We start from the raw sequence: 22,216 nt of genomic DNA on the forward strand, positions 1-22,216 counted from the left end.
TGATCATTAACTGCTTTTGAGAAGCTTCCATGATTAAAAGGACATGTGGCTCTTATTTTTGAGTTTCATTTCAGATAATTGTATAAAAAACTAATACTAGTAGTAAACTTAAATTAGTATTTTTGTCAAGTAAATAGTTTAAAATGTATTTACATGTCAAATAAATTCAGGGTACACTGTTCATTTGAGCTAGCTGTGTAGGAGGGTGTGTCTGTCCCAATGGCTATGTTCATTGCATATGCAATTGATTAGTAATAAATTCATTGAAGGATGTGAAGCTACGTTAAAATAAACCAGGATAAAAAAATCAGGTTACCAGCATTGTTGATGAGTAGGTGAATTTTTGGTTCTGCATTGAGTATCTTCTCAGCAAACTGCCTCACTGATTCCAAAGAGTTCAAGTCTAACTGGTAGACTTCAACTTTTGGCTTCTCACCCACATAATTATTTTCCAGGGGTAACTTTTTCTCAGTCTTATTTAGTTCCTCGGCCTCTTTTGCAGCAGCTAATACCTCTTCTGCCGCTTTATTTGCCTTTTCCAAGTCTCTGCAAGCCATTATGACGCGACATCCTGCGGAAAAAAAGAAGTATAGATGATATCAGTGACATCATGTCAAAATTAGCAGTGCAGGAACGAACTTTCCTTAACTTTCTTTTGAAGTGAAATATTGCTCGTCTCTTTTTGTTACCAGTCATTATTTACATTTTATTATGAAATTTTTTGTTTTGGTTACATATGCATAAATTATTAATTTAGAGGCAACAAAATTGATATGTGTTCACAGTGTCCGGCGATATATAGTGGAAATTTTTAATATTCATGTGGATAAAATAAAATGGTTAACTTCCACACACTTTTTTATTAACAAACTACCGACCCGGTTTCGACACGTAGTGACATTATCACCTTGATAATGACACTACGTGTCGAAACCGGGTCGGTAGTTTGTTAATAAAAAAGTGTGTGGAAGTTAACCATTTTATTTTATCCTCATGATATGTGTTATTTGACAATTGTGTCTTTTGTTAACCAGAGCCGGAATGGCATTCCGGCAATGGCACATTCCGTTGCATTCCGGCAACATTTCACCTCTGGACAATATGTATTCACAATGCAGCTATGGCATGATGTAGAGTTTTCCCTGTGATTATGATATTATATTGCATAAATTAGCTTTCATTGTCATAAGGATGGTATCAGAGTGCTAACATTTGGGCATCAACGATAACTTGGCCAAGGTCTTAAGAAAAATACATTGATTAGAAGAGACTTTCATTTCTCTTGAAACCACACCAGGAACTTAATTTAAAATCTGTTGAATGCGAAAAATACTAAAAGTATCAGAACCGTAGATTTTTCATGCAAAGTGCATGAAGTTATAAATAATCAATTGCACAATGAATACACAAAGCATGCAAATCTCATGCATTCAAGGCTGAGAGACTACTTACTTCCCTGAGGCTATTTCGCACACTGAGTATTTTACGGGAGATGTCCTAGGACTTCATCTGGGATTTGAACCAAAGATCTCTCAAGCACCAGCCAAGCACTTGATCCACAAGGCTACAACGCTCTTAAATTAGCTATATACAGTATCAAAATTGACAAAAGGAAAAGATACAGCACCCATTTAAGGATGCTGTCGATGCTCAGAACAGATGGCTAGAATTCTGATTTAAAAAAGAGCAATAACAATAGAACATCATCAATTATTTTTTTTACAATTTATTAGGATAAAAATAATCAAACTGACTACAAAAATTTGAATCATCACTCTAGCGGCTAGGGAATGATTTAACAGTAAATTTTTAAATTAAAAAACTAATAAAATAGCGTCAGTGGTGCAGCGAGGGGGTTTTGGGGATAAAACCCCCCCACAGAGCTCAGAGAAATTTTTAAGTTTAATCCATTTTACTTAATTGGATTGATATTATTCATAGAATAGTGTAAGGATTAATAAAATATCCCTCAGACAGCCGTAAAACTCACCATTTTGAACCATTAATCTTAAAATTCAGCTATTCATAAATCTCGCACCTACCGTTTATCCTGGTGGGTATTCCATACCCCCACACACCCCGGTATTAGTTGCACCTCAACCCCCCCAGCCTAAATTCATAGCTGCGCCCCCATAGGCGGATCCAGGGGGGGGGCGGGGGCACGCGCCCCTCAGACCCTCAAAAATATGCAAGATTTTTAATACGGTCCCATTATCATTGCGTTCGTTTTGTATTACGAGATATCCTTGTGCCCCCCCAGAACAAAATCCTGGATACGGTCTTGCTTGTACCCCCCCCCCCCCCAAAAGAAATCCTGGATCCGCCCCTATGCGCCCCTGAATAGCGTAATGTATGTATGATGAAAATGAATGTAAAATTTATTGGTTGAAAAAAAGAATAAGGAAATGTAAAAAACGCCAATATAAAAGAAGAATAAATAATTTCGCAAGAAGCATCCACACTGAGAAGTACTTATCCTTTATGGATTCAGAGAAACTAACTGCGCAACTGGTTTTGGGACCTCGATGATCTGAGCAAGGACCCCGGCCCGAACTCAGGTTAAAAGAAAGGGTTTTTGGGAAACTTGGTTCTGGAACCGTCGGCTGAGGAGCGGTTGATCTTAAAAGGAACCGCGGTTCCGGAAACCTCACAAAAAGACTAGGTTCTCTTGTTTTGTGGTGCTGACGTCAACTAAAGTGGTGCGATGGGTTAAAATTACGTCAACTGCAGTCGGGAGCGAGTCGTGCAAGTTCAGGAAATATCAAAATGTACCCGTTAACACGTCAAATACTTCTGATCTTCCGCAAGGACGGATACAGAAAAAACTCAAGTGTGGCGCAAAAGATATCTTGGGGTACCTTTACTTTTATCGTAATACAAAAATAATGAAGTCACATTCAAATTTTAAGACATTTTTACTTAAACTGAATATGCCTACACACATTCAAGACAACACCATCTTATGATATCTATAAAAAAGGTGTAATAGGGTGGTTTCCTGTTATTTTTTATTTTTATTGCCTAAATCGAAATTGCCTACTCCTGGAGTACGTATTTCACGCTTTTAGATTTTTAAATAGCGATATCTATTTTTCGCGATTAAATGAAAAGTGAAAAATTTCGAACGCGTGAAAACGCGACGGCTAAGTGTGAATGCAGGGAAAACTTTATGTGACGTCGTTCTGGTTCCCGCTGCCGCAAGTGAGGTGACCTTGGGGCGAGGCTTTGAGCGCTCATAAGACGCAGGATGCTAGCAGGTAACAGAGTACCCTGCTAGCTGGTAGCTCTTGGCTTAAATAAGGATTATGAATACCTTATCAAACGAAGAAAACTTTCCGAGCTTAGGCAGTTTTAATAAGTGATTGTTAAGACATGTTTCCCTGAGCTCTGTGCCTCATGAATGCATTGGTAATCTCAGACGATGTAAAACTCATATCTACTCGTATAGAAACTAGGTCCCTGTGACATTGCCATTCGTCTAAACCGGTATTTCTAAAACCAAATAATTTGTATATTATGAATACACTAATGGTGGGTAACGAATCGCAATCATTGCCTTTCGTTTTCTTAAACCAAGGAAACTACCCTATTGAGATTCTGTAATGTGCGGCAATACGGGCGGCACCGCTAGGGGGGCGTGCCCCAATATGTATCCGCCACTGGGTCTTGCGGCCTATATCAGAATGAATCTCTGAGTGACAAATTCTACTACAGCTCTGCTGCACATAGGTGGATTTAGGGGAGCGGCACGGGGGTACGTGCCCCCCTCCCCCGGACTCTTGCAAAATAGACAAGATTTTTAATACGGTTATCATGACGCTTGTTTTGTTTTTTTCTACTACGGAGCCTAAATAATATAACTTTACATTAATAACTTTCATATTAAAATAATCAGAATATTTCGTACCGTAATTCTTACATGTTGTCTTTTTATCTTAAATATTAGAAGACCATTTGGCTGTCAGACCCTTGTCCCCCCCTACAGAAAAAATCATGAATCCGCCCTTGCTGCCATGCGATTCAAAATCTTCATTAAAATATATAGGGATTGGGATGTATTATGGAGAGAGATGAATTATAATTAGGATGAATTATATATCAATGTTTCTACATGTGTCCGATAATTCCCGCACTTGCCACGACCCAACGTCACCATTAGACAGTTTTATTGGCCGTTAACTCGGAAACGAGAAGGGCCGATCGACTGCAATTAGTTGCTGCTGGAAATGAAAGTAAAAAGTTGCTAGTAACGAAGTTGTTTATTCGCAGGTAGAACAGCGGTGGATTCACTAATTGCGATTAATACGTTATAGGGCGAGAATCAATTATTCCGAAACTGGACTTTTACGTAGGCCACTTAAAAAAATTACAAAGCACTAGTAAAATTCAAACATCCCCTGAACTATACACTAAAACTTTAATGAATTAAACGAAACTTTAATTTCCCCTTTCAATCATTGATTCAATAGTGCAATTTTTCATAATTTAGCGAAAGTATCGATAAATTTTGCCACTTTACGGGGAACAAGTATACTTATGAGTATAAAAGTTCATGAAATAGATTGTACCGTGTTAAACAGCCACTTCGGCTTTTATAAATATTAATTGCGCGAAGTAGGTAAATGAGCCGTAATGAGCGAGGATTAAGGAATTAAAGACAGCACTTGAAAAAATCCTCAAAAATTGCCCATAATAACGCATAAAAACGCTTATTTCTGGGCGGGGGGTATAAGCAGGGCCGTATCCAGGATTTTGTTCTTGGGGGCACAAGGATACCTCGTAATACAAAACGAACGCAACAATAAAGGGACCGTGTTAAATATCTTGCATATTTTTTAAGGGTCTGGGGAGGAGGGGGGGGGCACGTGCCCTCGTGCCCCCCTAGATCCGCCACGTCTCTTAAGGCCGTTTTACACGGTACACGGAATTGCGCAATCTGACGTACGTTCGAAGGCGCAATAAAAATTGCGTCGTGTAAAGCGGTGAATTGCTAGAACACATGCGAAAATGCGTGGGTGCGAGACGGCAAAATAGCCCCTGTTCTAATTTCGTTCATGCATTCGCGCAATTCCACGCCATTTTAGAAATTAACGCAGCTCTAACCTGCGCAATTCCGTTTACCGTGTAAAGCGGCCTTAAGGGAGAATGCTCTGTAATGTAACATTCGTTCTTCCACCAACCTCTCCTCACGAAGTCCAGGGCGGTCTCTTTTCCGATGCCGGTGTTGCATCCAGTGATGATGGCCACCTTGCCGTCAAGTCGCACCTTACTCTTGCACTCCCCATACCACCAGCTGCTCAAACGACCCCCCATCGCAAAGAAACCGCTAACTCAGCCACCGAAGGCACGGATTTCCTGAAACATAAAAACGAAACTATTAGATTTTAGAATTTATAGCAATTTTTATAGTGTAGATCAAATGGTACTTAAAAATTGGGGTAAATTTTTACAAAAGGTACAATCCGGATTTCGCCTTCAAACCTTCACTTTCCTGTAGTGTTTTTGCCTCCTAATTAACGTGGTGACATTCATTCCTGGCGGAAATCAATAGTTTTCGAGATATTTTAACTTTTATGGATAGCGATTTTCGGGTTCTGCGCATGCGCGGCCATATTGGAATGGCGGTAAATTAGTTTCACGGAACATGTTTGAAATTGTAAACAAGAGAAAAATATCCCTAGTGATGGTCCAATACATAACAAAGTGGGGGGTGGAAGTGGATAAATCACTTTCTGGGCACATGTACGGGCTGGTCAACTAGAAAAAAATATCCTTCGAGCTGGTCCAGTTGGTAAAGCGGGTAAATCACTTTCTGGGCACATGTACGGGCTGGTCAACTAGAAAAAAATATCCTTCGAGCTGGTCCAGTTGGTAAAGTGGGTAAATCACTTTCCGGGCACATGTACGACTTGGTCAACTAGAAAAAAATATCCTTCGAGCTGGTCCAGTTGGTAAAGCGGGTAAATCACTTAGTTTAAATTGGGCGGCATGGTAATGTTTGCGCATGCGCAGAAGGTGAAGTGCGTAAAGTAAAGGGTGAGTAAGTGAAGATCGTAAATGGCCGCGCATGCGCAGAACCCGAAAATCGCTTCCATAAAAGTTAAAATATCTCGAAAACTATTGATTTCCGCCAGGAATGAATGTCACCACGTTAATCAGGAGGCAAAAACACTACAGGAAAGTGAAGGTTTGAAGGCGAAATCCGGATTGTACCTTTTGTAAAATAATACCAAAATTGGGCGCGACCGTAATTGGACCCCCTGGTCGGCGCACGATAAACTTTTTGAAAAAATGTGTAAAATTACTGAAAAAATACAACTTTAATACATAATTATTTGCACCAAAAAGAAATAATTAATAAGAAATTTATAATTTAGCAGAAAAAGAAAACAATTAATTTTACTTCGATTTTGGACGATGAAACCTTCTTTCATACACCAATGTAACGCATACTTTTGACCGTATACTTACAGGCAAAAATGCGAAATATCCGCTAGAATATTTCACCTCTTTCAAAAATATTCATCCAAATTCTTCTTATAATCCACAGATTTCATCAAAATCATACTTCAACGTTTTATAAATTGGTCACTTCGATAATAAAGTCGGGATTTGTTGAAAAAAATGAAGTCACCATAACGCGCGGTGCCAACTGGCGAGTAAGGGGTTCCAACTCCGGTTCACCCAAAAATTTTGCGAACAGTAACTATCAAGATACTTTTCTCATAAACAAACCTAAACGTCATGTACATGTACATTTAAACCTAAACGTCATGTCCCAGGAATACCAAGACTCAAAGACTCACAACTCTTGTCCGTTGATAGGGTTCAATAAGCCAAAAATCGAAGTTATGCATTGATTATTTGCAAGATTCAAACAAGTGAACAAAATCAACAAATACATATTGAACTCAGCTCATGTTAACTGAAGAAGACAGAAGTCCAGTGTTTCAATTAGAAAAACTGAATGATTTTCCTACATGAAAAACCGCACCCTCAATAATTACCAATGAGCATGCTTAATTTCGTATACATCAGTGGAAATTATAGTTACAGGATTATTTATATGATTAGTCGCCAAAGGCACGGATTACCTGCAAAATAAAAATGTGCAAAACGTAATTTTGATTTTTCAGTTTTTTACGACGCAAATCGGAAGGACCACAGCCCATTTTATATGAATGGGACCAATCCATCGTCTTGTATTCAATGTGGAAAAAAACCTTTTTTGTCTTTGCAAGGGAACACAAAAAATCACATTTCATTACTACGTATAAGTGTGCTTAAGTTCAAATGAATACGAGGAAAATATATTCACCCTTTAATAAATAAAGATAAAGATACTTGGTGGGCAGTATAACATCTGTCATGAATGGAAAGGGAAAATGATTGCGCATGCCTGAACGTTACTGGAACTGAAGATTATGTCATCGAGATAAGAAAATACTTACAAACTTTTAGAAGGTGAAGCTCTTATTTTGATTATACTAAAAGCATTTTGACGTTTGCTGACCTTAGAAAAAGGTGACCAATTTGATTGCTTCGTGCGTTTGGGATTCAATGAGGCAGAAGTCGAAGTGATGCAATAAGGGTTTGCATTCAAAAAAGTAAACAAAATCAACAATTACTAATTGATCACAAAGCGATTCCATTTTAGTATAGCCGGATTTTTAACATTGAAACTTAATGATTAGCGCAAGTCTTTTCAAAAATATATTTGTATGACGGAAAAATGTCCGGTGATTTAAAGAAGCTAAGGAAATTTAAAAAGTAAGAGTTACTCTTTCTATCGTCACGCATTCCATAATCTTCCGCGCAGAATGAGGACAGTGAAGCGTGAGACTGTGCTTTTGAAAGAAGATTATCATCCCGAATACATACATATATATCGATCGGTGCATACAAATTCGGTCGACGATCAATATACCTTATGATTTACGGAAGGCCATGGAAACACAATAAAAACTCAGGTCACGGAAATGAATTCAACGTTATAAAGAAACGCAAAATGCATGAAGTAGCCAAATAAAGGGGAAAACCTACTTAAGTCTCTCATTTCCACTCAAAAATCGCCAGCGAATGAATTATTTCAAGTATTTTTGGAGTTATATTACGTTACGACGAAATTGGGAAACTCCGGCTATTACAATACGTTTCTTTTATAAAACTTACTATGCATACGATTATCATCACAAATGAGGGGTTAGTAGGCCAAGGGGTAGAAGTGGTATTTTAATAAATGGAATTAGGTACAGAAATTGATGGAAGAGATATACAAAAAACTTGGTGGCCAAGGGATGCGATTTAGTCTCTGTTCTGTGCTGCACATCGAGTGGAAAATCAAATGTACTACTAAATATCTAGTTGGCCTCGTTTGTTTTCTTTACCTAACATCTGTACATAACTCCGTTTAGAACAAAAAAACCACTTGACTTCCTTTGCTTCTCACCTCCTCATATAATATTTTCCTTTAAAAAATTAGGCTATTGGCTTAAAACTAAAGACGATTTTCTCGGCAGCAAAGCGGGTTGTGTTGAGTTGGAGCAACTGATACGAAACGCGAATGAAATACACAGGTGTTTATGATTATTTGGCGAAGCGTAATAAAAAATACGAGCAAGCATCCACATCTATATCGACATAATACCTAGAAAGCCACCTCTAGAGCGTTTGGCAGGGTGTGCACAATCACCAGAATGCAGCATGGAATTGGACTCCCACATGCATAACAAACGGTCAAAAAACGTCACGCATACTAAAAAATTATACTTCCACATGCGGTTAGAAATAATATAAAAATTCAGAAACATGCATTGAGTGTTATATAAGTTAGTAGGCTACACTACAAGTCATCTAATCTATTTGAGAGTTCCAACGATGCCGCTATAATCTCTTATTGATCGTGGAAATAAAGACATTCTGAATCTGTCTGTTATCACACTATCACTCATATTTTATTAATATGATCTGATCTTCCCCAGTATGCTGGCGTTCGTAAGATATGGCTAACTTCGTTAGAAAAGACATTGCTCTTGAATTTATCTAAAAGGTTTAGTCTATTTTTCAATCTACGGTCTGACAGAGATTCCAATCCGAGTTTCTCTAAGAGGTCAGTTACACTAACAATACTATCGTAGCGACTTTTCACGTACCTGGTAGCTTTTCTTTGCAAGCGTTCTAACTCCGTTATTAAGCCTTTTTTAATGATGGTCCCAAACACTGGCAGGGTATACACAAATGGGATCTAACGAAGGATAAGTAGCTAATTTCTCTCACTTTATCGTCGCACTTTCCGAATATTCTTTTCACAAAACCCATTTTACGATTAGCTTGACCTATTATTTCCCGAATATGTTTATTCCACGATAGATCATAATTGAGTCTAACTCCTACATATGTCACGGATTCAGCTGTCTTTAACGAGGCCGGAGAAACGAGAACTCAAAATGTTTCCGTGTCTTTTCAACCAACAACTCGCTGATCGGCCGAAGCTTTCCGTCAATCACATCCGAAAGCATTCCAATTCTAGATGTCGGCTGTTATGGATGGAAAACTTTCGTGATTGTTCGGAGATTACTTTGTGATTGGAATCGTGAATGTGGGTCACTGACAATGAAATTGAGTTAATTAGTTGAAACTATGAAAGGGAACGAAAATGATAAAAATCATCATTGATGACTTTTATAACGAAAACAAAGGAATAAATAAGATCAAAGGCTAAGCCTGAATCGTACGATCATTTACTCCATCCCTTTGGAAGGATAGCGCCAGCGATCGCTCCAATGATAGCGAAAAATGGCCGTTCTTCGCCATCGTTTTCCACGATGGCTCCAGGGATGGAAAGATGGATGATCCCATCCCTTTGTCCGTCACTCAGCACGTCCCTTTTTCCGTTGTTGAAACCATTGCTGATACCGTCTTTCAGCCAATCATAACGCACGGCCGCTAACAGCGATCGCAACGCCTTGCTCGTGTATTAATTGAACGAAAGTTGTAAATGCGGAAAGTGACGGAATAAGTGATGGGAAAAGGGACGGTGGGATTGATCGTGTGATTCAGAAAATGATGGGTCAAGCGATCACACTTTTGGTCCCTGAAAACCTATCTGGAGCTATGATTCTGAGGGATGGAATAAATGATGGTGTGATTCAGGCTTAAGTCAATATTCAACATAAAATCCGAAGATCCAAGCGTGATGGAGTGCAAGGCGGAACCAGGATTTTTCTCTGAGGGGGGGGGGGGTTTCATTTCATGGTCTGACAGGCAAACGGTATTATCATATTTGGGATTAAAAACTACATGCAATAATTACTATACGAAATATACTCTTAATTTTAAAATAAAAGTTATTAATATGCAAATACTTATAAATTTCGTATTAAAATATAAAATTTGTTGATATTTTTATTAAAAATTTCGTTTATATTTTAATAGCCTGGGGGGGACGTGGCCCCTTACCCCGCGCGGCTTCCGCCGAGCATTCCGCGAAACGCGACGGCTAAGTATGAATGCTGGGAAAATCTCGGGTGACGTCATTCTGGTTCCGGTTGCCGCCGTGTGAGGCCACCTTGATGCGAGGCTATGAGCGCCGCCATGATGGAGGCTGCCAGCAGGTAGCGTTTCGCTTAAATAAGGATTATTAACACCCTATCAAACGAAGGAAACTTTCCGACAATAGGCAATTTTAATAGGTGGTTATTAAGAGATGTTGCCCTGAGCTCTGTGCTACGTGCAATCTGAGACGATGTAAAACTCCTATCTACTCGTATAGAAACTAGGTCCGAGTGACGTCACGTGGAGTGGAATCGTATGGGCGCCAATCTGGCCTTTTTCAAATGATGCTAAAATTGACCATTAACATTCGTCTAAACAGGGATTTCTAAAACCAAATAATTTGTATATTATGAATACACTAATGGTGGGTAGCGAATCGTAATCAATGCCTTTCGTTCTCTTTGATGAAAGAAACTACCCTACTGGGCATCCTCTATGCAATCCCTTTGAATATAACCGTCCCACAGCGGGCGTAAATCGGAAAAAGCCGGACAAAATTACAAAATGGCTTTTGTTGAGTTAGAAATTCGAAATATCGCATGTTGACTCGAAAATGATTGTACTTTATGGAAATGTACTTGATTTGACATGGTTATTAGCCGTTACTGAGATACAGAGGCTCAAACATGAGCAAATTTCCATAAAACTACCCGTCTTCATTTTTCTCTGAAAATCTTCCGAATGAATTATATGATGAAGTTAAAGGTGGCTTCTTACGGAATAAAAAACTATATGATCTGTTTTTTAGGTATTTTTTCTTTAAACTTCCGTAATATTAACGAATGTCTTCGATAAAGTCTTGCCAAGCAATTACAAAATGGTACGAGTCTGAAGGAGCTCCGCTACATTACTACAAGACACAGGTCAAACGGGGCCTATGATATCTGAGGGCAAATAGGCCAAATACATAATGAGCGATATTGTACCGCAAGCACTGGGCATTTTTGTTTTGGGTGAAGCTATCGTCGAGCGTTAGACGCTAAAAGAACTGCTCCTGAGACATGGATCCACGGCTCATTCTTGAAGACCATTGTCACGAATATTCCAAAAGAGGATCCTCAAGTCGGCCTCTATATGTGTTGTCAACCACCGCGCGTTTAAATGGGTTCCTAAAGACGCCACTAGTGTCGCTGACGGACAAAATTATTCGAGTATCACGCGAAAATGAGGTATAATAGGGTGGTTTCCTATTATTTTTTTATTGCCTAAATCGAAAGATTATTACTCCTGGAGTACGTATTTCACGCTTTTAGATTTTTAAATGACGAAATCTATTTTTCGCAGTTACATGAAAAGTGAAAAATTTCAAGCGCGCGAAAAGGCGACGCGTAAGTATGAATGATGGGAAAAAGTCCGTGCGACGCATTTCTGGTTCCCCCTCCCGCCTTGTGAGGTGATCTTGATCGAGGCTCTGAGCGCTGATAGGACGCAGGATGCTAGCGGGTAGCTGAGTACCTTGCTGGCTGGTATAGCTTGGCTTAAAAAAGGTTTATTAATACCTTATCAAACGAAGAAAACTTTCCGACCTTAGCCAGTTTTAATAGGTGATTATTAAGACATGTTTCCCTGAGCTCTGTGCCTCATGCATGCATTGGTAACCTCAGACGATGTACATCTCCTATCCTCTCGTGTAGAAACTAGGTCCCTGTGACGTCACGTGGAGTGGAATCGCATGGGCGCCAATCTGGCCTTTTTCAAATGAGGATAAAATTTGACCCTTGCTATTCGTCTAAACCGGTATTTCAAAAACCAAATAATTTGTGTATTATGAATACACTAATGGTGGGTAACGAATCGCAATCAATGCCTTTCGTTTTCTTTGATGAAGGAAACTACCCTATTAGGGGTTTAACGGAAATTTATTCACGTGATCGGGAGCGCAGCTAGGAATTAAGGCTTTAGGAATTAGGGGGGTTTAGGTGCAACTAATACCGGGGTGGGTGGGGATGGAATGCCCACCAGGATAAGCGGCACCATGCATTTATTCTCATTGCATGCACTCTCCACCATGCATTTATTGCTCCTGCATTTACCAAATTCATTTATTGAGTAACAATTCCGGGTCTGGGTGAACTACCCCATCTTTTACACACAATTTTATTTGGATGGTTACCGCCTATTTGCGTAATATACTTGGGTTTGAAGTCCTTGCGTTGAATCTACTGCTTTAGTACCCGAGTGAAATCTCGGTGGTGAAAAATTTTTACCTCTCCATTTTTCATCCAATAGTGAATCTTCGGTGTCACGCCGCTATCCACTGATTTCTTTTATCGCTAGAATATGTATGCACGCTGACTCCTAACACATCGCCGGGAATAAATTACTACCTTACCTTATCGAATTGTCTACATTTCTCGCACATGAATTTATTTGGTTTGTTTATTTCTTGGCGTATCTCCCCCGCCTATAATTTTCGGCTAGTTCTGCTGTTCGAATCTCACATCACCCTTTTGCGTGACTCGGTGGCACCGTTTTGGAGCCACTGATGTGTAGTAAGTAGAAGCTAATCGAGATAGCGCGAGTTGAACGATATCGGAACGTCCTAAATGCTACGTTGTGGAGTGCAACGGTATCATTCCTTCGCCCCGTCGAAGTCGTAGGCGCTGGTGGGAATGGACTCCAAGGGAACCATCACGTGACAGAGGGCGTCTCACTCACCCTCTTTCGTCTTCCATTCCTCTCATCTGCCTCGATTTTCTCTTGAATAAAATGGCAAGGCCAAGTAGGTCTTCTGGGGGAACGAGGCTAAATAATATACTATTTGTTCTCAGCCCAGACGCTTTCTCTGGCGATTTGGATGGTACATAGTGTTTTGCGCCCGCGACGTCAAGTTCACGGGTTGGCGTAGAAAGTGAAAGTACTTTATTTATAGCGACTCATAGACTCGGTAATGATTTATTTGGAGTTACTGAGAGAATCATATAGAGAGTTATCAGGAAACGCGTTTCGTAAATGTTACGCAAAGTGGTTGTTCTTTGAACTGTTTCAGTTTTGAACAGTCAAAGCAGTGGCGTAGCGAGGGAGAGGAGGTCCGGGGGGTCCGTACCCCCCTCCCCAGGCTTAGGACCCCCCCGAAAAAATACTTGGCTACGCCACTGAATCAAAGACAAGACCAAAACAGTCTCCAGAACGAGATAAAGCTATTTTTATGTGCTAAAGGACAGCAGACAGTGAAAGTACTTTATTTATAGCGACTCATAGACTCGGCAATGATTTATTTGGAGTTAATGAGAGAAACACACAGAGAGCTATCAGGAAATCATTAATAGCATCATAAATTGAAAGCGTTGACAAAAAAGGTGGAGCCACGTCCACTATCATTTTGTTGGTGACTACTCACATTAAAAAAAATGAATGAATCGAAAATCATTCTACTTTTTTCAGATAAAATACCAATAGTTAATTCTTTCTTTCCAGAATTTCATCGAATTTAACTTCTTATCTAAGTAGTTTCAAAACTATGCCCCTTTTTACACGAATTCCCTCTCAAGTCCAACCTCTAAATTTAACCTCAATACAAATATATGCTAAGTATTAGAAATTACATTAAATCAAAGCAAAACTTCTCCGACTTAAGGATATAAACGCATATTTTTCTCACGGCTCATATTCTTAAGGATTCCACTGTATCCGCCCTTTCACTTTCCCAGTCCACAATTTCTCACTTCGCCGTAAGAAAATTCGCCAAAACATAATCCCAAACTTAAAACAGGCGAATCCTTAACTGCCAAAAGGTTTCTCCCTTACTTAAAGGGTCATTCACGATCTTAAACGCTAGGGTGAAAAACAGAAGGAATCCTGGGGACACCTTTAACATTTCCTTCGGATTTATGGTGGTTGAGCAGGACGAGACAGGGTTTCGACGGGGGCAGTCCAACTCTTTGAGAGGAGAAGGAACCCTCAAGACGGCCGGTCTCCCCCCTTCTAAGAAGGTCGTCGCTTCCGCGTCACCCACTCTCCTCCCAACCAACTTGGACGGCTTCTTCTTTTCCCGACCCATATTCCTCGCACTCTATTCTCTCGCCTACCAGATGGTCAGCCCAGATAATGTCTCCCGGCTTTAAGAGGGTGCATCACTTTACTCGCGAGCGATTGTTTATAGTCTTTAATAAATGGACATAAAATTCGAAGATCCAAGCATGGTGGAGTGGAATTTTTCCATCTTGAAAATATAAGCACTTGCAATTTTCCGCGATTGTAAAATTTATTCCCGACCTAGGTGTCGATGTTACTAAGTCATTTTCAAGCTACAAAATGGTTCCTTTTTGTACCATTTAAACAATGTTGTACCTAAAATATGATGTAGTAACAGTAATAAATTCTTATCATACACTTTTTAACTGCGTTAAAAATATTATATATTCTTCCTTTAAATTTTATTCGATTCGAATTTTATTCAATTAATATAGGCGATATATGGCGAATAATAGATGTTACTGCATCATCTTCAAGGCACAAAATGCTCCGTTTTGTACCATTTAAACCATTTGTAACTTGAAGATGATGTAGTTAGAGTAATAAATTCTTATCATATACTATTTAACTGCGTAAACAAATATTACATATTCTTCCATACATTTTATTTCAATTTATATAAATGAATATATAATGATTGTTTATTATTATTTATTAGTCATATCCTGATAAAAATAAAAAAAATTATGGCAGTAATACATTCTTAGTATATAATAATAATATACACAAATATTTAATATTCCTCCATCAAATTTAATTTCAATTTTTATAAATGAAAATATAATAATAGCTTACCTGTTTACATGAGTAATCCGTAATCAAAAAGATCGGCCAACAGGGAAGTATGTATCCATTTGAATTGAAATAAACATTTGCAATTTTTCAGGATTATAAAACTTATTCCTGACATTGATTTCGTTTATTTCATTTCAAATGGACACAAACTTCCTCGTTGACCGGTCCTTTTTGGGGACGGATTACTCGCGTAAATAAGCTATTATTATATATTCATTTATTTTAATTGAAATAAAATTTGATGGAGGACTATTAAATATTTTTGTATATTATTACATATTATACACCAAGAATTCATAATTGTTATAATTGTTTGATTGTTATAAGAAAATCTAAATTTGAACGATGCCATTGATAAAACTCGTTCTTAATTCCTAACCTATAACTTTCCACCCTTCTAACTTCTCTCCTTTACAAGCTCTTCGAATCCATTAACGGATTTTAGCTCGCTTCACTGAAAAACTGATTTATTCATTTCCGAAAAAGTGAACGGCCCCACGTGGGGTGAATCCAAAAACACAAAATACAGCTGAAATGACCAGTGAGAGCTATCCATATGAATTAACATGCTTAGCTATTGCGATATCAAGACAAAAAATCAGTTGTAACATTACCGTGCCTTTAGCATGTTCGGGTTTTGACGGTATTTATGTCACTGACTCGACTTCTTCAGGTTTATGAAAACTTGAATTATCCATTTTACTCGAATTATTTACCGTCCTGAACACATCCAAAATTATCTCTAATTATATTTTGAGGTGAAAAACGTTTTTAAGTTTAATTTTGAAAATATACTTGTCTATCTTGACATTTTATGAATATATAAATGAAAAAAAATGTGAAAAAACTTTTTCCATCTTTCAAGTCGTCAGTGGGGCTCGAACCAGTGACCTTCGTATTTAAAAATATTTCATTAGATTCAATAATGTGAAATGAAAATAAAAGAAAAAATTAAAAGGGGGAGGGCGACGTGGTTCCACAGATTGTGAATTCCTCGGAGCGCGTCCCAGTGGGTGCCGGAAGTCTTCAGGGAACTCCCACCAGCCTGAATTCCTCCGACATCCACTGGTCCGCAGGACCAAGACCACGCCGCCCTCAAACAAATACTGCGGAAAATCAAATATATAAACACAGATCTAAACGGTCGCCATGGTAATGAGTAAAAGGCCCAGCCACGCGGCTAGCCTTTTCGCGCGCAATTTATTCCACCAATCTAAAATGTGGTCGAGGCTGCATCGAAGGAGGTTAGCCAATAAAGAAAATTTAATTTGGATATTTACGTTACACATTCGGCGTGTAGCTCACTCACAGTGGTTTGCCAAAGTTTTTTGACATATGACTCTTCTGCTCCACAGAGATAATGAGCTTCACTTACTGCTATTGTTGTCCTTGGTTACGCGCTGCAAATATTTCGTTTGCTTGTAAATATGTTTTTTCTCGAAGAAAAGAGATTATTACCATTGCATATATAGCTTTATTTCATTGAATAACTTACCTTACTATGATATTGCGTTAGTTTTAATGGTAAATATTATTGTTTACCTTGAATTTTCGTTAAGATTTGAATGAGGAAAAGTTGGAACAAAATTTTCGTCCCCTTCTTACTCTTTCATATGTTTCTAGATTATTAAAATTTATTTTAGAAGGTAATTTTTTCTTATGTTGTGTTTTTGTATATATTTTAGAATTATTACTTATATTTATCATTAGCATTTCACTCTATACTGGCAGAAATGAAGAAGAATGTAATCAACTTAACAAATAAATAGTTGGTATTAAATGTCTTCATTTGAATAATAGTTTTTCGAAATGTCCTTATCTTTTCTTTTGCCCCACACATATATACATATTAATCTTTTTAAATTCAAAAAAGCCCTTAGAACATGCATTTTTCTCTCATTAGCCTTAACAGGAGAGTTCATTTTTTTCTCTTCGAATGAAGCTATGCATACCAGTGATGTATTTAATAGTTTGCTTGAAGATGATTGATCGTGTTTATTGAGCAATTGAATTACTCCTTTTTTAAATTATATTTTGATTGAATTAGGCCTGGTAATATTATTTAAAGATAAAAATTTCAATTTTGAAACACAGGGAAATGTTGAAAACGGTATAATATATACAGTGCAAAGAAAAATTTTGTCACGAATTTTTAACCCTGACGTCAGGCGAAACCAAATTAACCGATGTTTTTTAGGTTTTTGACTTCACTTACTGGCAGCGCCGAAGTCGCGAATGTAAGAACTGTACCGCTGAGCCAATCACCTCAACCAGCTAGTTGGCAGAAGTATAAAAAAATGACTTGCGCATATGCACTGTTGTCGTCTGATGTATTGTTTGTGTGAGAATTAAACTTAAAAAATAAATAGATGACAAAGTATAGCAAAGGGAACATTGATTTCATACAATTGTTTATTAACAGCAATTGTTAATTATAATTTAAAAATCACTTCAAGTTTTTTTCCTTTTTTATTAACAATTTCTCCTAGCATTACATGTCTTTGATCTATTTATTTTTTTATCCAACACCATTTTTAAGCTATGAAAACTATCAGCCTAGCTCTCCGATGGCCAAGATTTTGCCTCTTGCCGGATTCATCGAATACATGCGATATCCGGCAGAAATAGCATTCTAATGTGTTGTCCAGAGCATCCGGAAATAGGGAAAACTCGCGGCCAATCGGAGCGCTTGGCCCAAAGTTTATGTTTGTAGCAGAAAAAATTGTGATTTTTCGACCCAAAAACCATGACTAATATTGGTTCATACGAATATCAGCTATGCAGGGTTTCAATTATGTGACAGAACATTTTTCCACCCAGTAGTGCCCGAGAGTTTCATGGCAATATCATTGGTATAATGAGATTAACCCAGTCACATAGTCAACTGAATCAGTATCATCGTAAAGTTTTACTATAGATTACCTTTGCATGAATTGTGGCTCGTGGGGATATATAAATAGCAAAATACGTGCTATTGTCTTCTGCGGCTTTCATAGGATAATTAGCATGAAAACCTCAGTGAATCAACTAAAGATTTTGAAAAATAGAGCGTTATGTTAAATCAATAAAAACGACTTGAAATTTCTTGAATGCACTGTTACGTAGTTATTTATTTTAGTGCTTATATTCTTTTTTTTAAATTAAATTTGTGAATCATGGTAAGAGTCATCTCGCGGTGAAAAATAACATTACAGCCACGGTTTTGAATTGAAGCATTATTTTTTTACGGAATCGAATTGTTTCCTTGATCCTCTTCCTTATTCTGTAGAAATACCCGAAGCTAAGGTACTGATGTACAAGCAGCTAAAAGCTGCGTGACAAAAGCATAGACATACATACGCGAAACTTAGCTTTTTATACGATATAAAAAAAAGGCTTTGAGTTCCCACACTGCAAAACTGATGACAATAATCACTGGAAGGTAAAATTACCAGCTAGGAACAGGGTGGAATGGAGATATGAAGTGTACCAATCACAAGTTTGTGTATAGTCATGCATGGACACAAAGTATGTATGAATTTCAATCTCTAAAAATCAAAGATTCTGCATAAAACAGGAAAAAGAGTTTTTTGCATAATTTTAACGCCGAGAAGGCAGTTGATTAGTTTTCAATCTAATAGGATTTTCAGTATTATGCTTTGCCAGATTCGATTATTTTAAAACCCAGAATTGAGCAGGATTACAGAAGAGTAATTTTATTTACCTTTTTTCAATCAACAACTATAAATGTGACCACTTATATCTTTGACTAATCGGAATTTTTGTTAATAATTGTATAGATTTTATTTGAGATGGCGCCTCCTTAGTGTCTTTAAAGTAACACCAGAGAAATAACTGTATCAATACAGAGCAAAATTTATATTTTCCCTAAGAGCATTTCACTAAGCCCGCCATTATGTTTTCTTACACAAAGATATTACCCGAAAGTCGTGAAGTCAATGCATTCTCCATGTCGTACTTTTCAATAAGGATGAAAATAATCCTTATTTCGGTGCTCATTACTCAATTTTTCATTTTTTATATATTACAACTTTACACAGAACTGAAACAGCGAAATTAGTAAACTAAATGTTAACCTATTCTAATCGGCAAACAATCAGCGAAATTGCAAAAAAGTAACTTAAGAACATGTAAAAAAATTATGGTAGACATCATCACAATGTTTGTGTAATGTATTCTGTAATTCACCAAGCACATTTTTATTCCCGTAAGATTGGAAGGGAATAATGACGGATTTTCAGACAGATTTTTTTGCGTGAAACATAATTGATGGTAAAAAATTCGGAAGAATAGGAATTCTCCATCAGGCGTCGATCTATGTTTTCATAGGATGCATATCATTAGTTTGAGCATGAGGGAGGACTTACCAACCTCCTTGATTGATTTTTATTCAGTCGGTTTTCAAGTAAAATCATTCTACTCATAAATTTGTCACGAATAAGAGTAAAATTTTTCAAAATCTTACTTAACTGTAATTACCTTAAAACGAAAAGACGAACAACGACAGCGAAGGCAATAACAGCGGAGGTGGCAAGTGTGAGTTGAAACGGCGGCTATATGAGAATGACGAAAATAAAATGTATAGGTAGTCTTAGTGAGTGGTGAGGAAGCGTGAGTGGAGTGAAAACCTTAGGCCGATAAAGATAGAACATGAAAGCGTGAGAAATGATGGCCTGGAGAAAAAAATCATCCTCCTCTCAAAAACGAGTAAAAAGTAAAAACAATCCAATCATACGAAATCTTCATACACACTTTTTCTTAACTTGCTTCGTCTGTAAGTCTATTTCATTCATGCAATCTCATAATTGATTCTTAACCTACTTCCCATTGTCATATTTATTCCAAACATAAAATAATGTTTAACGCTACACGGGTATTGGCGAAGACGGAAGAATATTATTCGCGTCTTATACGGGAATCCGTCGAGATAGCGAAAAGGCCAAACAAGTTCAATAGGGAGGATGGATATATGGTGAGGGTTCCTCGCCCAATATAATGACCAACGGCTATCGCCTTCCGTGAAAATTCAAAATCGGGTCAACAATGGGTTAACGAAACCTATATAAGATCGGGAGAAGAACGGTTTCCCTCCGATTTTCTTGAAAACGCTCTCAGTAGGAGGAGTGAAACGCCGAGCAGATAATGTTACCAACGCAGCATTTCCCGAAAGCAACCATCAGCAGTCTATACAATGTTCAATAATCAGATACGAGAATGTTTTTACATTGTGCTCTAATTAGTTTAATAAATTTCCATACGTAAACAAGCTTTAACTTGTCTAAACAAATAGATTGAATTTTATTTTTTTTGGCAGAAATTTCTTTAATAGCTCTTGTTTAATCAACTAAATGATTCACAACTAAAAATTAGAAAATACAATTAAAATAAAATTTTTAGAAGAAAAATGCTTTTTCCTAAAACAGCATTAAATGCACAAAAATGTTAAAAAATAGGCATTCCACCACTCCTGGAACAAAGCGTGGGTACTGATATGGTTTAGATATTAATATTGCGGGCCAATCTTCACTCACCTATCAGGCTCTTCTACAGTCTTATTTAAAATGAAATTAATCAGCACTTATACTTTGTTCTCCTAGTTGTGAAAAGCTTATTTGTCCTAGATTTTTAGAGCATTTTATACTATTTTTGGAAGAAGCGTGTTTTTTATCTTTTTTACCGTATTTTCATTTATTCCCTGGAAGAAGTCACCTCCTACCAAACACGAGCCACCAGAGCACGTGATGATGAGCACTTGTTTACCATAAGTTCTTTTCCTTCTTTCACTCAAAGCTGCTCAAGCTCCCGAGCCAATTAAAGCCTACTAACACCGACCGGACGAAATGCCCGTCTTGAGAGATCCTCCGCGAACGACCGCAGGTGTGACTCCCGTCGCGGTTAACTCAATTTGCGATGCACGACTTGGCCCAGAGACATTTATGGGACGGCAGTTTAATTGGCTCGCTCATAGATTTTTTCTGCGTAAAAAACAACGACGAAAGAAAATCGTGGGCTGACACGCTTTTTTCTTCCATATTTTGGCAAACGAAGCTTTAATGTATGATCATATAATCTGTAACTCGAATCTTCAGGTTGACTTATGATATATTTAAAAAAAATTTCACGCCGCGGCGTACGGCGCGCCGTATAGATAGATGAAAAAGCGTGCCGATTCCACCAAACTGAAAAAAATCGTAATTTACAAGCCTAAGTCATCTTAGCTTTAATTTAATTATAGAGGTAAAGGAGCAGTAGGTAGTGGTACATCTTCATATGTTCGACGATATTTTCTAGAATACAGAGCAGTCAAGAAGATAGGTTGAATATATATTTTTACCCAAATTCCCATATTCCACAATGAAAATCTATCTGACTTGCCTAAAGTTTCCATTACATATTTTATCTTTTGATGCAACCAGTGTCGCAGCGAGGGGGGCTTTTGGAGGATAAACCCCCCCCCCCCAGAGCTCAGAGAAATTTTTAAGTTTAATCCATTTTACTTAATTTGATTGATATTACTAATGGAATAGAGTAAGGATTAATAAAATAACCGTCCGAAAGCCGTAAAACTCACCATTTTGAACCATTTATCTTAAACTTCCGCAATATATTAATTTCGCAACTACCGATTATCCTGGTGGGTACTCCATACCCCCACACACCCCGGTGTTAGTTGCACCTAAACCCCCCCTCCAGCCTTGATTCCTAGCTGCGCCCCTGGAGACAATCATCTAGATTTTATATAATGACAGCAACGGATATGTTTTCATAGTTCTACATCCACTTCTCAGTACAAATTACAATTAATCGCCGTAGTGGTAAATAAGGGAAGGTACATAATACGCTTCGTTAAGTTCTGAATTTGGTTAGTGGGAAAGACCCAAGAATTAAGGTA

The 22,216-nt window shown here is 37.8% G+C and overlaps 1 protein-coding gene across 1 annotated transcript in view; it reads right to left on the bottom strand.

The window, feature by feature from the left end:
• LOC124157562 overlaps positions 1-22,216 on the bottom strand; it is a 139,456-nt gene that overhangs the window by 45,322 nt on the left and 71,918 nt on the right. The window contains exons 2-3 of the mRNA XM_046532393.1: positions 5,181-5,355; positions 317-571 (exon numbers count right to left, since the gene is read on the bottom strand). Of these exons, the coding sequence (XP_046388349.1) occupies positions 317-571; positions 5,181-5,313 (388 nt within the window). The 5' untranslated portion in view covers positions 5,314-5,355. The remainder of the gene's footprint in view (positions 1-316; positions 572-5,180; positions 5,356-22,216) is intronic.

Source organism: Ischnura elegans, chromosome 4 (genome assembly GCF_921293095.1).
Source record: "Ischnura elegans chromosome 4, ioIscEleg1.1, whole genome shotgun sequence".
Classification (NCBI taxonomy): Eukaryota; Metazoa; Arthropoda; class Insecta; order Odonata; family Coenagrionidae; genus Ischnura; species Ischnura elegans.